This window comes from Melozone crissalis, unplaced genomic scaffold (assembly GCF_028551555.1).
Source record: "Melozone crissalis strain CALT ecotype California unplaced genomic scaffold, PUWL_Pcris_2 ptg000019l_1, whole genome shotgun sequence".
Lineage (NCBI taxonomy): Eukaryota > Metazoa > Chordata > Aves > Passeriformes > Passerellidae > Melozone > Melozone crissalis.
Window position 1 is genome coordinate 12,513,657 of NW_026535797.1, and position 14,644 is coordinate 12,528,300.

General features: G+C 42.8%; 1 protein-coding gene across 6 annotated transcripts in view; it reads left to right on the forward strand.

Annotated features, from left to right (window-relative positions):
* SH3PXD2A (SH3 and PX domains 2A) overlaps window positions 1-12,144 on the forward strand; it is a 233,285-nt gene extending 221,141 nt beyond the window's left edge. For 2 of the 6 annotated variants that reach the window (XM_054276805.1, XM_054276806.1), the window contains 4 exons: window positions 5,038-5,372; window positions 6,233-6,282; window positions 8,373-8,492; window positions 8,624-12,141. In XM_054276805.1, coding sequence (XP_054132780.1) covers window positions 5,038-5,372; window positions 6,233-6,282; window positions 8,373-8,492; window positions 8,624-10,519 — 2,401 coding nt within the window. In that variant the 3' untranslated portion in view covers window positions 10,520-12,141. Of the gene's footprint in view, window positions 1-5,037; window positions 5,373-6,232; window positions 6,283-8,372; window positions 8,493-8,623 lie in introns of all 6 variants that reach the window. The other 4 variants (XM_054276800.1, XM_054276801.1, XM_054276802.1 and 1 more) reach the window with 4 other exon arrangements.
* The last annotated feature ends 2,500 nt before the right edge of the window (window positions 12,145-14,644 follow it).

Genomic DNA, 14,644 nt, shown 5'->3' on the forward strand with positions numbered 1-14,644 from the left:
AGATAAATTTGCTGGCTATAGCTCTTGTGCAAGCTTATCCATGGTTTCAGCTATTTTGCTTTGATTTTTACCTGTCTACATTGGATATTCCTAATGTAGAGGGACTGCATTCCAAGGGCAGGTGAAGTTGTTATTGTATATCAAATTTTTTTATGTAGTTGGAACAGCAGTCCTAGCAGAGAGTTTTGACTTAAGAATCTCCTTTGCAAATGCTTATGGGGAGACTGTAAGTTAGATATTGCCTCAGTGATGTAGGGTGTCAGGATGAGCACTTGATGAGAGTTTTCTTCATCTAGGTTCACACAGCATTTGGGTTTTAGTGCACTTCTGTGGTTCTACCTCTTGTCTTGTATCTGTGTGTGAACCTCTCAGTGCTGTGACATCTCATTTCTCTTCAAACAAGATGTGATGCAACAAGTAGCTTAAAATGGAGGTTGATCTCTCAGCAGTGCAGAGCATCTCATGGAGTCATCTTTTTCCATTCAACATGTAATTATAGTGATTTTTTTCCTCTTTCCCTCCCCAAGTTATAGCTTGCTTTTGTTTGAATGCTGCTTGATTTATTGGCTATGGATGAGGACTGTGAAAATGCTGACTGAAGCAGTGTTGTTGTTTTTCTTGATTTCCCTTACTTAGAAGGAAAAAAGAAATCACTTTTCTGTCTAATGATCCCATGGAGCAAATAAGCTAATAAAGATAGCAGTGGAGCCAGGAAGGCACTCTAGATAGGAGGAGCTCAGAAATGCCTGGGTTTGGTCAGGTCACATTTTTTCTCCATTAATTGTCTACAGAAGTGGAATCCAAAGTCTCAGATGGGGGAATCAAGCTCATAGGTTTTTCTGAGGGGAGAACCATTGGAAGACACCTCTAGTTTATTTTTCTATTTTATTTCTGCAATGTAGCCTGGTTACTACTGTAGGTTTCCCTTTGCCATATTAGCACTCCTACAATTAGTTGAATTTTTTTCCCCTTTTTCTCACACACCTCTTTGAGTCAACCCAAAATACACATTTTTCTATATGCCAAGAGTGCCTTCTGGAGCATGATGACACTTGCTGCAGTGGTTTCCATGTCATCTCCATTCATGGAATCTGCTGAAAGCACAGTGGATACCCCAGCCACCCCATGATGGGTGGGGATTGCATGTACTTGGCTTTTTTGGAAGAGGCATTTTGATTTGAGGAACCTCTCTTCTTGTTGGAAGATGTTACGTGCTCCCTGTATGTGTGACAAGTATAGGGCATGCCAACTGTGCTCCACGGTGCTGCTTTCCTCCTGGAGGATTAAACTCTTAGAAACAGGTTTGTTTTTTTTTTCCATGGGCAGCACTTCCAGAAATGTTGATGATGTGATCCATCCCTGCAAGCTGGTCCTTTGCAGCCTGGATAGCTGATCTCCAGCTGTTGTGCTGTTTGTTACATGTAAACTGCCCTGCATGCTGTTAGGTACCCCTCAGACAAGGATTCCCTTCCTGCAGAAATTTGCTTCTGTGAGTATTGAGTGCCTTTGAAGGAGCAACTCCTCCTCCCCTTGTGAATGTGAGGGGAGAGGGAGCAGGAGGAGAATGCAGCTGAACCCTGAGCTGGGTAAGAGGCTGAACACACTTCAATGTGTAGAGAGGAAAGTAAATCCAGTAGTTTGTAATTAAATCCACCTTAAAGAAATTAGCTTGTTCCACCTTAAATATGTAATTTCTCCAAATTCTTGGCCATGTGCTGATCCTCATTTCCTGTCCTTCTTTTTCTTTTCTTTCTTTTTTCTTTTATTTTTTTTTTCATTATTTTTTTTATTTCCCTAGTTTGCTTCCCTCTGGAGTAATTCCAGTGCTCTGGAGCTGGAAAGCAGATGTGACTCTCAGACTTACAGAGGCACTTCTGACTTTTTTCAACATTCCTATGGTTTTAATCCATTTTTTTCTTCATGTAATATAAACAGGGAGGGTTTTGGAAGCATGAAGGAACCAAATCACTGCACCTAATTCTGAGACCCCCCCAATTCAATGCTGTACAAGCTAGAGGCAATATTGCTGTCTGTCTTTATGCCGCCCCACATGCATTATGACTTAAAAAAATCAGGACTAGGGAGAAATTAAAGAAAGGCTCTGTCCTGGGATCCTGCTTACTGCTGCATTGATTTCAGTAGATCTCTGCTTCCCAGGGTGCCCATAGCTGGCATTAGCATCCCTCATTTAGATCTTACTTTGTCTCCAGGTGGCAGGTACAATCATGTGGTGCCCAAGTGGACTGACTGCAGGGCAAGTTGGTACCAATATGCTAAGTAAAGCTTTTTTATGTGCCTTCATGTCCTTCATTTTGTGGTTGCTCTGAGCCCATGAGAATGAAGCACAGCTGGGAGGTGCTGGCAGCCCTGAAATGAAGAGGAGTCTTGGATGGGGTTTCAAATATCTGCAGTAGGTTCTGAATATAAAGGAAGGAAGGATACTTGTGAGTCAACTCTTAAGATGTGAAATGAAAATTGTTACTGGTTCAGAACTTTGCTGAAATTGATTAACAGCTGTTTCAGTTCTTTCACCTATAAAATGGGGAAGATGAATCTTCCAAGGTTATTCTTCAAAGGGCTTAAAGATGAACAAATTCAAGGACTAAGGTAAAAAATCTAAGCATATTTCACTTACATAAGTAGTTTTTATTTGTGATATTGCAGAAATAAACTGATAGTTTCTGGTAGCTACTGCTCAGCATTAACTTCAGGTTAAATTAGCTGGCAGAGGAGGAAGTAGCCTACAACAGCCTCTCTACTGAGGATGTGTTGCTCAGAGTTATTAACTGTCCATCTCTTGCTGCTGTTATTCATGGGGAGAAACTGTGGGAGATCAGAGGTGTTTGTAGCAGTGGGGTTACCCAGGCTTATCCAAATACTACAGCTGGCAGGAGTGCTGACAGGCCAGTGCAGAACCTGCCTGTGGGCGCCTTTCTGATCTCAAACGTGCTAAGTCTCCCACAAACTAAGATGGATGTAAACTATTTTTTCTTGGTGATTTTGCACAGTCAAGCTCTGTTGCAAGTAACCTTTGGAACTGGAGTGCTCAGTGCATTGGCCACTGTGGCTTTCTCACAGATGGAGACCTCTACACCTCCACATAGTATAAACTCAAAAATGTCCTTTAAAAAAACTTCCTTGATGCAAAGGCAGCAGGGAGCATTGGTCTCTGCAAAAGGGCTGTTAGCTGGAAAAGGGAATGAAACCAAAAGTCTTCAGGACAGGAAAATGGCACTGGGTGATGCCTTGACACAGCAGGAATTGTGGCATTTCCTTATTTCCTTTTCCTTTTCCTTTTTTTGGCTTGGTTTGAGGCCTAGCAGAAAAGCCTCAAAAGGGACAAGATTGAATAGATCCAAATTGCTTCTTGACATAGCATCACACAGTGGATGCTCTGTATATTTTTGAAGTCAAATCAAGTTAGTACTAGGCTGCTACTTCTTGTTAGTCTCCATGCATCACAGAAAGCTCAGAGCTCTTGGGATGCTTTCCTTTGACATGAGAATCACTGGAAAACCTTGCCACTAAACTCTCTGAGCAGGAGAGATCATACATATTTACCTTCATGTGTGACAGAAGGCAAGTATGTAAGGAGAAGCAGAATCTCTAGTATCCTGCCTGGTCTAGGTGGGTGAAGAGGGAAAGGCAGGAGTTTGGACAGAAAGATCCTTTTAGTCATTGCTATAATTGTATTTGCTTTTATACAGGAAGAGTAATAAAGAAGTCTAGAGAATCAAATCTACACTGCATTTTCCTGTTCTCCCTGTAAAGTCCCAGAGCCACTCTCAAGTGTGTGGATGTCGTGAGGAAGACCAGGATGAGATTTGATGCAGAAATCTCACTGGAAACCTCAGAATCCAAGTGCTGTCATGACAAAGAAGCTCACCTGCCAGGAAGTGATTTGCTCATATCCCATGTGCCCCTGTTCTTTCCTCTGCTGTCTAATGAGGCTCCCTTTTCAATAAAGAACCTTAGAGTCCTCCTGTTTTAACCTTTGTATTTCCTGCAGATTTCCTGAGCACCAGGATTTTAATGATGCCTGCTTTCTCACTTACACTTCAAGTGCCTGCTTTGGGTATCTTGAGAGAGTAGAGAGAAGGGTTTCAGTGACTCTCACTGTACCAAGTTAGGGTTTCATTAGGGAAAGCAGTTCGTCCACATGGTCCTCCCTGGAGTCTGATTGTAATCTGAAATCCCTGCTGAGGTGTTAGGAATGGCAGGAGTTATAAAAAGAAATCTTCCCTAAAGCCCAGTTGTGGAAGAATTACCTCAGTTTGAAGTGTAGCATGATCAGCTCAGGGTGGTGTTTCAGGAGCATGTACTGGATTCAGGTATCTGTTAACATTTCCCAGTTTATTTCTTCAAATTGCCTCTAGCTTGTTCAGGAAAATTAGTCTCCATCAAAGCCATTTTTCCTCAGACAAATTGTTTCTTGATCTAGCAGTGCTGGAAGAAGCTGCAGTAGTTTGAGTCCCACATGTTCCATGGTAAAAAGCTGCTCATGCAGGGCTGGGAATTATGGAAAGAGGGCCAGTGTTCTTTATAGTTTCAGGGAGGGTGGTTTGCACAAGGATCTTAAACTGCAGGTGCAGGTTCTCTGTATGAGGTGTTGCTCATCCCTATTTTAGCCCATTTTCAATCTGACTTGCCAATAGGAAGTTTAAAAACTATTAAAATATTTTACTTACTTGTTTGCTTTTTTGCTGTGTGGGAAAATACTAGATTTGCCGAGTACTGTCTAGGGGAGGCATGAAACAAACTGGTGAAGCTCTTTACCTTGTGTGTAACTATTTCTTGTCCAGAAAGGCTCCTTCCCTAGGATGATTAGTGGCTTTCATCTACACAGTTCACTGCTGGCTCAACTGACTTTGATATGTCTAATCAATAGATAATAAATTAGTAGAGACTACAAAATCTTGTCTGAGAACTGCAAACTTTCTTTGATGTTTTCATCCATCACTTTTGCTTTATCTGTTCTACCTGAAATGCATGAGAAGGCTGTGTTTGATGTGATGGTGTTTCCTTTTGCCTCTCCAGGTATCTGGGCAAAGAAGGCTGGGCCCCAGCTTCATATCTAAAGAAGGCTAAAGATGATCTTCCATCTAGGAAAAAGAACTTAACTGGGCCAGTGGAAATCATAGGAAACATCATGGAGATCAGTAACCTGCTGAACAAGAAGTCATCTACTGACAAGGAAGCTCAAGTAGAAAACGAGTCTGCAGAAACTCACATCACCAAGAAGGAAATCAGTTTGCCCATCCTGTGCAATGACTCTAATGGCAATGCCATGATGACTCCAGACAAGCAGGCTTCCAAACTGGCCCAGGGATCCCCAGCCATAGCAAGGATAGCACCACAACGAGCTCAAATAAGTAAGGCAGTACATTAGTCTGGGTTTTCACAGGCTTGCAGTGAAGTCCTGTTCTCTACCTTTCAGGGCTGGTATTGCCTGTCAGCTAAGGCCCCACGTCCTGGCCTTACAGACAAGTCCACACAAGCAGACCTTTGCATAGCCTGTAGATGTATCAAGAGGGACTCCAGAATGTGATCCTTCACTAGTACTGATAAAATTTAACTTCACTTTATACACGGGCTGACTGGTGGTTCTTTATCTTAGCCTACATGTGTTTGCTTTGTTAATTTTACCAGAAAATACTTTTTTCCCCTTTTGAAAGCTCTAAAATGTGCCCTTCTAGGCCAGAAAAGTAGATAATGTGATAGCATGTTCAAGTTGAGGAGACCACCTGTGTCGTCTCTTGTATTTATTCTGCTGTTTTCCTGGGGGCAAGTTGCTATGGTGTTTTTTACTACTTCATCTACAAAATGCAGATGCTGATGCTATTCTGTGCAAGGAATGGCAGAATAACAGGAGAGAGGACAGTGTGAGTGTTTAGTGAATTACTTCTACTGCTGGGGGGAAAATAGGTATTAGTCAGTCCTTTGTTATCCAGTCTCCAATGAAGCTGGTCAGATCCAGGAGAAAATACAATCCACTGCTTTCTGGCAGTGATTTCCTCTTAAATTTGCTGGCTTAGCATAGATGAATAGCTAAGATACCTTGGTATTTCTAATATATTCTCATAGTTTCCTATCTTGTTTCATAGAGATGCCTTAAATATTGCACATACTGGCTTCTATTCTCAAACTATGTAACAGCAGAGAGCTGCTGAAAAATGTGTTTAGCAGTACTTGTGAAGTTAAATAAACTCTCCCTGTTCCCTTTCCTGCTCAGGTTCTCCAAATCTAAGAACAAGGCCACCCCCACGAAGAGAGTCCAGTCTGGTGTGTATTGGTTTATGGTTTATCTTAGCAGTGGGTAGGTGTCTGGGTGCTCTGTGAGACTTTGTGCAGCTCTACAAGGTGGGAGGGATCCTTTATTTGCATGCCTGTTCATTTCATTGTTTAAGTGTTGAGCAGACCACAGGGCATCCTAATGATAAATCACATTTTCTGTTTTTCAAAATATTGCCCCAGCTAATCAGGTCTGAAGGGAGAATAGGATAAAGCTGCTGTGTTCTGTGCATTAAAACTTGTTTGGCTGACTCAGAAGGTTTAAATGTCTTCTGGGTGTCTTTAGCCCAGACTGAAATTTCTGACCTTCTCTTGTCTTAAGCCACTGGGAATGTGTCCCCTGCTTCCCTTGCTGCCCCCTTTGAGGTGGCTGAGCTTCACTCTTGTGCATGTTTGGAGTGGCTCAGAATCCTGTGGAAGGATGTGTGCTACAGGAATGAGACCCCCCTATGATTTCTTATCCCCAAAGCTAGAATCCTGGAAGTTTGTACCAATTTGAGGTTAGAATTGTCATCTTCAATAGGAACTAGTCAGTAGTGTATTTATACAAAAAGTCATGCTAATAGCTTGTTTATCTAGGCAATGCATAGTGTTTAATCTTCACTGTACCCTTTATGAGCCGTATGCGACTTGTAATTTTTCTGTCACCAGAGATGCTTCCTAACAAACTACATGAATAGCATATTAGCATTTTCTTCCTATTTTTCTTTGCATTCTTTTCAATTAGACTTTGTTTTGGCAAGACTATGACACTTAATCCCATGCTAAAAATAACAGTGATATTGCATGTGAAACCCTGAGCATATCTGCTGGTTTTAATTATCTTCTTTTAATCCAAACTATCCTATTATCTGAAGGCATTTTATTATGCTGTGCTTCTGCTGTATTTCAGCATTTATAGTGCAGAAACATTCAATTATAACATTGTTAGACACGGTTCCTAAGGTGCAGAGCTGCATTCTCTGTGAGATGCAACATGCTGTGCGTGATGAAACATCGACTGTTAGTTACAGAAAGGGTATCATAGAAATAGAGGAGCAGGAGAATAAAGCACAGTGTGTGATTTGCCCTTCTCGCATTGATGGCTCAGGATCATTTTGTGTCTTTGTCTGTCCTGTGCTTTGTCTGTGGATGCTCTGACCTATGGTTCTTTCACAGAACCCTAAGTAGTGAAGTGCAGAAGCTGTGCAGCTTCACCTAGCTGCCCTGCAGATGAGCACTGTGCTCATCTGAAAAGCTTTCAATACTGAAATTCCTGAAAGGACACTTTTCTCATTTATCACCTTAAAAAATAATTGTAGCAAAATGTGGCACCTTAATGTAAAGTCACTTAGACTTTTGGAGGAGCCTGCTATGCTGCCAGAATGGCTGTAAATAGCAGTGTGTCACTTCTTATAGAACCTTTAGCAAGGTTGTGTTGGGATTGAGTAGAGGTTCTGGGTCTTTATGGGGAGGAACTGGAATTGTTTTGATCAAGCAGTAAAGTCCTTCCTTTCTAGCACTTCAGCTGGGCAAAGCGGGGGGGTCTATAATATTATCCTTGTTTCTTGCTACAAGAGATGCCCATTAGCTCACATCACTGACTAATTCAGATTGTTTAAAAAGTCCAGCAGCAGATACAGAACAATGATTCATTGGGATGACATTTTAAGATAGTGTATTTAATGTCAGGCAGAATCTGTTAGGGGTCTGTTGCAATGCAATTTTCTGCAGTTGTGGCATGTTATCCAGAGCTGAGTCTTTCTGGACAAAATCTGAGGGTAAATTGGCTGCTCTTAGTGTGACTGCAGTGGCAGCTCACACTTCATCACCCACAAGTACAACATTTTACTATTCAGGTAAAGATTATTACAGTTTTAATAGTTGGTGAAGGTGGCATGAGCAGTGCATATGTTGAGAGGTTTTTCTCTTTTAGCCCATATCAATACATCATCTCCTGCTCAGGAGACCTGGGCAGTTAGCATTAGGAAGTAGCACAGGAAGAAGGAAGAGTCTTAGTGAATAAAAGCTTTTTTTTTCATACTGCTGTTTAGCTGATTGTGTCTTTGGTTTAAATGAGCAAAGCATCCTATTTGCCGTAGGGTTTTCAGTTACCCAAGCCACCAGAGCCACCCTCCGTGGAAGTGGAATATTACACCATTGCTGAGTTCCAGTCATGCATCTCTGATGGCATAAGCTTTCGTGGAGGACAAAAAGCAGAGGTGAGCCTTAACAGTGTATCTGGAAAAATTGTAATATTTATCTGTTGCATGGGAGTGGATTGGAAGGGGAGGAGTGGGAAGCAGTGAGTTGAGATTTTTTTCTAAGTAACATGTTCCTTGTTGCCTCTTAGGTTATCGAAAAGAATTCTGGGGGCTGGTGGTATGTGCAGATTGGAGAGAAGGAAGGATGGGCTCCAGCATCTTACATTGACAAGAGAAAGAAACCAAATTTGAACAGAAGAACCAGTACTTTAACTCGCCCAAAGGTTCCACCCCCAGCACCTCCCAGTAAACCAAAGGACTCTGAAGAAGGAACAACTCCTGGAGCAGTTTCTTCAGGAGATGCCCAGGACTCTCCCCACAAGCTGAAATACGAAGAACCTGAGTATGATGTACCTGCCTTTGGCTTTGACTCGGAGTGTGAAGTGAGTGAAAGTCACCATGAAGAGGGCACTCCTGAAAAACGACTGTTTCAGCCCCTCAAGCCTTCACCTGTGTCATCACTTCAGAAAGCTAAGTTCAAAGTAGGAGAGTCTTCAGAAGAAGTTGCTCATGAAGAAGAAACCATCTATGAGAATGAGGGGTTCAGGCGTTATGTGGAAGATGCTTTGTCCAACAAGGAATCTAGTGGGGATTCTGATTCTCAGAAAAGCTCCTCTCTGTCCTTGATCCGAAGGAATTCCCCATCTTCCAGCTCTCCAAAATCATCACTCATGAAGCTCAAAACTGACAAAAACATTCAGCCTGATCTTGGAAAATGTCACTATTCCAGGAGTGAGGAGACAAAACCAAGATCAGCTTCAGATGTTGGCTTACGTAGCGTGCCAAGAGCAGGCATGAAGAAAGACCCTGGGCAGAGTCCTTCCATCAGAGCAAAGCCAATCGTTAGGCCCAAACCCTTCCTGAACAAGGCAGACTCTCAGAGCCAAGAAAAGATGGACATTAGCACTTTAAGGCGTCAGTTGAGGCCAACTGGGCAGCTCAGAGGTGGACTCAAAGGTTCAAGAAGTGAGGAGTCTGCGAGCCCCCCACGCACTGCTTCTGATAACCAGGATGACCCTGTTCGGAGAAGCTCAGCTGATTTCATCACAGCTCCTTCCCGTGGCGTCTTCTGCTCCAGCCACACTGCCAAAACTGAACAAGAAAATTACTCCAGATGTTTCTATGTGACCACTGATTCATACCAAAAGGTACAGGATTCTGAAATTTGCTTCCCAGCAGGAGTAGAAGTGGAAGTGCTGGAAAAGCAAGCCAGTGGATGGTGGTACCTGAAGTATGGAGACATGGAAGGCTGGGCTCCTTCCCATTATTTGGCTCTCCCTGATAACCAGCGAGAAACTACATCAGCAGAGACTGATTCCTCTTTTGCCAGGAACAGGAAAAATGAAAACAAGTCAAACAGTTTAGAGAAGATAGAGAAGAGGGTTCAAGCTTTGAACACCATCAACCAGAGCAAACGTGCAACACCACCCATCCCAAGCAAACCTCCTGGTGGCTTTTCCAAAGCATCAGGACCGGTTAAAATGAGGAATGGTGTGAGACAACTTGCTGTCCGTCCGCAGTCAGTGTTTGTGTCTCCACCACCAAAGGATAACAACCTGTCGTGCTCCTTGCGCAGGAATGAGTCTTTAACAGCCACAGATCAACTTAGGACCGTCCGCCGGAATTCCTCCTTCAGCAATGCCTGGTCACAGCCCGGTGACACAAAGGGAAAGCAGCCAGAGCAGCTGGGCACGGAGAGCTCTGAGACCACCTCCAACCTCCCCACGCAGAGGAACGGCATCCCTGTGTCCACAGTCAGGCCAAAGCCCATTGAGAAATCCCAGTTCATCCACAACAACCTCAAGGACATCTATGTTTCCATTGCAGACTATGAAGGGGATGAGGAGACTGCGGGGTTTCAGGAAGGTGTCTGCATGGAGGTCCTCGAAAGGAACCCGAACGGCTGGTGGTACTGCCAGATAATGAGTGGTGTGAAGCCATTCAAAGGCTGGGTGCCCTCAAATTATTTGGAGAAAAAGAACTAATGTTGCAATATCTTTAACCTCCCTAATTTATACTGTTCCTGCTGTGTACATGTGGAAAAAAAATTGCTACACAAAAAGACGTTTCCCTGTGCTCCAGTTTGTACAAAGGAGTCTATATGAGGACAAATCTGCCATGTTCTGAAGAGGTTTGTGGGGTTTACATGTTGTAAGCAACTACGAGGAAGATGCAGCATAGTCAAATGCCTTTTTGTGAAGTTGTTAATAATCTTGTATGTGTAACAGGGTATGACATCCCATCCTTCCCATTATTGATAGGAAACCAAATGTGTGCCTTTTGTGAGAGAAATACACATGCATCTACCTGGGGAGTTCTGTGCCAAACTGTTTTACAATCTTGGCTCCCTTTCTCCTCATTTTTGTCAATATGTGGAATACCCAAGAATTTTGGATGCTTTTCCACAACTTAAAGTGAGAAGCAAATGAAAGTTTCTGAAACACAGAGGGACTCTAATCCTTTGGAGATGTTCACTTTTTTTTTTTTTTTTTTACTATACTCAACAGTTGGTAGATCCAGAGTTGGAGCCTTTTCATCATTTCATCACGGAGAGTTTTGGTCTCTGACTTCAGTATTGTTACGACTAACTCACCGGAAGAGGCTATGAGGTGGTGTGGGTTGGGGGCTTTTTGTTTCCTTTCATTCTGTCTTGTTCTTTGAGTTGGGCTTTCAGGTGTTCAAGGGCAGTGATGCCTACTGGTGCTTGTAAAAACAAACCTACAAACCCGTTGCTTAAACACGTCTGTTACTGTGTAGGCTTCATGTTTGGTTCTGTGCCTGACTCCTGCCAGGTGACACTGGTTGATTCTCTTCCCAGAGTTAGGTTTCTCAAAAGTTATCCAACTTTTTGTTGGTCAACAAAGTCCCTTAAGACACTAAAGACAAAGCTGTCAGATGTGTTAATTCTTGTTTTGCCCTCTGGTCCAAATCCAAGGGCACTGATTGCTGGCAGGGCCCACCAAGATATTAGTGAGAAAAATTTGAAACCTTCCGCAACATCACTGTTTACAATGAGTTGAAAAAAAAAAAGCCATCAAACTCAGTCTGCACATAATTTGTATATTTTTGGGGAATTGCTTTTGTGTTTTGTTTTTGTCTTTTCTGTGCATTCTGGGTTTACTGTATTTTCTTAGTATGTGTGTCTAGTTTTACCAGAAAAGACTTAAAACTGAAGTAGGAGCCAAATATGTGTTTCTGTTCCCACTTGAATCCAAAGAGTACATTTGTACTGGAAAGTGGGCCTGGGCTTCTCAGGCTCAGAGGTTTCATATCAAAGCAATTTGGTCTACAATGCATCTAACCAGGAAGCTGCCTCTTCTATTTCCAGTTCTGTTTGCCTTTTGTAACTCATGTTTTGAAATGTGGCACACAGTGTGGGAAGTGGAAGAGATACCCATCAGAAGAGGCTAGGAACATGGAGTTATTTGTGTGGTAGCCTTGTACTGTAAACATAATTTACTAAATCCCCACTGTGCTTAAGGAAGTCATGCTTGGGGGTTTTCTTAAATGGCCTTGTTAATCACTCAAGATCAATATCTAATTCCTTTAAATAATAGGCAACATTGTAAATCTGTTCTAAGGGAGGGTGGGCTGGCGGGGGCAGAAGACCATTTCACTACTGGTTTACACAAAGCATTACATGTCCTTTTTTCCACCAGAGTTTCACACTGATTTGGCTTGGAAGTTGAAGGTTATAAAGGCTTCAAAATAGCTGAGATCAAGGGGCTGAGTAAAACAGCACAACAAGACCATATGTTACTGGGGATGTTTCACTGCCAAAAAAAAAAAAAATTAGGAAACCTATATGTTATTCTTGTCTTTTGCCTTTTTTTTTTCTTTTTTTTTTCTTTTCTTTTTTTTTTCTTATGTGTGTGTATGTGTGTGTGGTTTGGGAGTTTTATTAATTTCCATGATAACACTGAGAGAGTTGCCTACAGCTAATGTGGCTGATGTCCTTTCGGTAGCTGAAACAACATCCAGGTGCCACAGCTACAGGCTACAAACAGTGCTGTGGTTTGAGCAGCTCTCTGCGTGCAGGTGGGGAGGGGAGGCTGTTTGTTTGGGATCCCTTTAAATTGTGGTGGCAGGAGAAGGAGGTGTGACTGCACAACAGCTCATATCCCACTGCAGGGTCCTCTCTGTATGTTGATGTCTCACCATGCAATGTGTAAGTGCATGTCCAGTTAGCTTCATCTCACTGGGTGTGTGTCAGTGTGAGACATTGTGGCCCTGTCTCTCATACTTCTCCCCATTTTTAGTTGTACTAATATGGTAGCAGCCATAAAAGACTGCTGGAGCTGTTGTGAGATTATAATAGAAGTATTATATTCTTCTGCTGGACAGTATTAAATAGAGCAATACATAGAGTTATCTGCTAGATTGCAGTACTAATAGTAGTGACTTAGTGATTCATATTAATGTTATGATTTATTTTAACAATAATGATGCGGAAGTGGTTCATTATTTTGAATTAATGCACTTTAACAGTAAAAGAAACCAAAATGGAAGCCAATGCAGAGAACTAAGTGCATTATTTAAAGGTGCAGTATATAATTATCATTTTCTTGAAGCACATATTTATTAAGAATTAACTTATTATTTAAAATATTCTAAAGTTTTGTTTAAAGACATTCCCACTAGGTCGTCTCTTTGGGGGGATGTAAAGCACAGCTCCCAGATCTTCTGCATTGAGCCACTGAATTCTCTGAGTATGGTATGGTCTGACATGAGCCCCTATCCAAGGAGGGAAGAGCAGCAAGGAGACAGAAGAGCTCAGACTGCTGGAAATACTCACATTTGCATCCAGCACATCCAAGCCCTGGGCACCTGTGAAGTGCAGGAGTGCTTGCAGGGTGTGGGGTGGCACAGGTGTTTGTGGCACAGTTCCAGTTCCTGGCTGCCATGTGCCTTGCACAGGGCTGGCCCCAGTGGATGCAGGTTCTCAGCAAGGTTCAGGTTAGGAGGCTTCAGGATCTGCCTGAGACAGATGTCTGTCTGTCCCACAGCTCCTCTTCCATCTTGCTGGCTTTCTTCTCCAGCTCTGGATTTTGCAGGGAGGTGGTTTGCGGTGCTCAGGCAGGGCAGGGTGGCACAGCATGAGGCTACCTGCAGTACTGCCAGGATTTTCTCACACAGCAGCAGCTCCATGGCTCAGTTGCTGCTTTATCCCATCTCAAAGGCTTCAGCCCTCCTGAGAGAGACCAGACCCTGTAGATGGGCTGCAGTGCCACACTTGTGGCCTCCCTCTGCCCTCACCTGTACCACCAAAAAGGATGGGCTGCAGATGGCCTACTTGGTGCCAGAAATTATTGTTGGCCACCACTTGGCATGCTGGCTTCCACCCTGGAGGAAAAGCGTCCATTTGGGCTTCCCTTCACTTGGTAGTTGTTTTGGCTGCTTGTGTTTAAAAGGGCACTTTTAAAACAAATACTCCAAATGTAATTTTTCCCACTCCTGTCTTACCATTGTCATAGCATCTCTCACTGAGGCGTTCTCTCTTTTTTTGATGCTTTCAGCTGAGAGATATCAGAAAAATAATTATTTTTTCCATCGGCGAGCCGCTAGTTTTGGTCGGTTCTACTGATACCTGAAATAGCCAGCCCTTCACTCTTAGCTGTGAAGCAGAGGGAAGGGCCTTAAGCTACATCAGCAAAGCTTACTGCAGGGCAGGAAAACCTGGCAGAGTACTCAGAGGGCAGTGTAGTGTTAGAAATGTTTTAGCTCTTTTCTAAAAATGTTAATGTCACCTTTTTTACTAAATTTGTCAGAACTGACACTGGATCAAGAGCAATATTTAAATGTAATGTACACCTCAGTGAACACTCAATGCAGAAATCAATAGTACTGTTTAAATTTCTCTTTCAGATTGTTAAAAGGAAGAGTCTGCAGGGCTTGAGCAAAGCCATTTGCAGCTGAAGGGAGCCCTCCTCTGGGGGAAGAGGCAGCTGCTCGTGCTGTCTGCTCTCACCCAAACTCTGTATTTTCCAAAAAGTCTTGAATTTGGACCAGCAGAAATTCCAAACTCCAATGCCAGAGAACAAAATTAAAGAATGTGAAAATTGTGTCTTGCTGTATACTGCAACTTTAATAATAATGAGCACTTCTGAGTT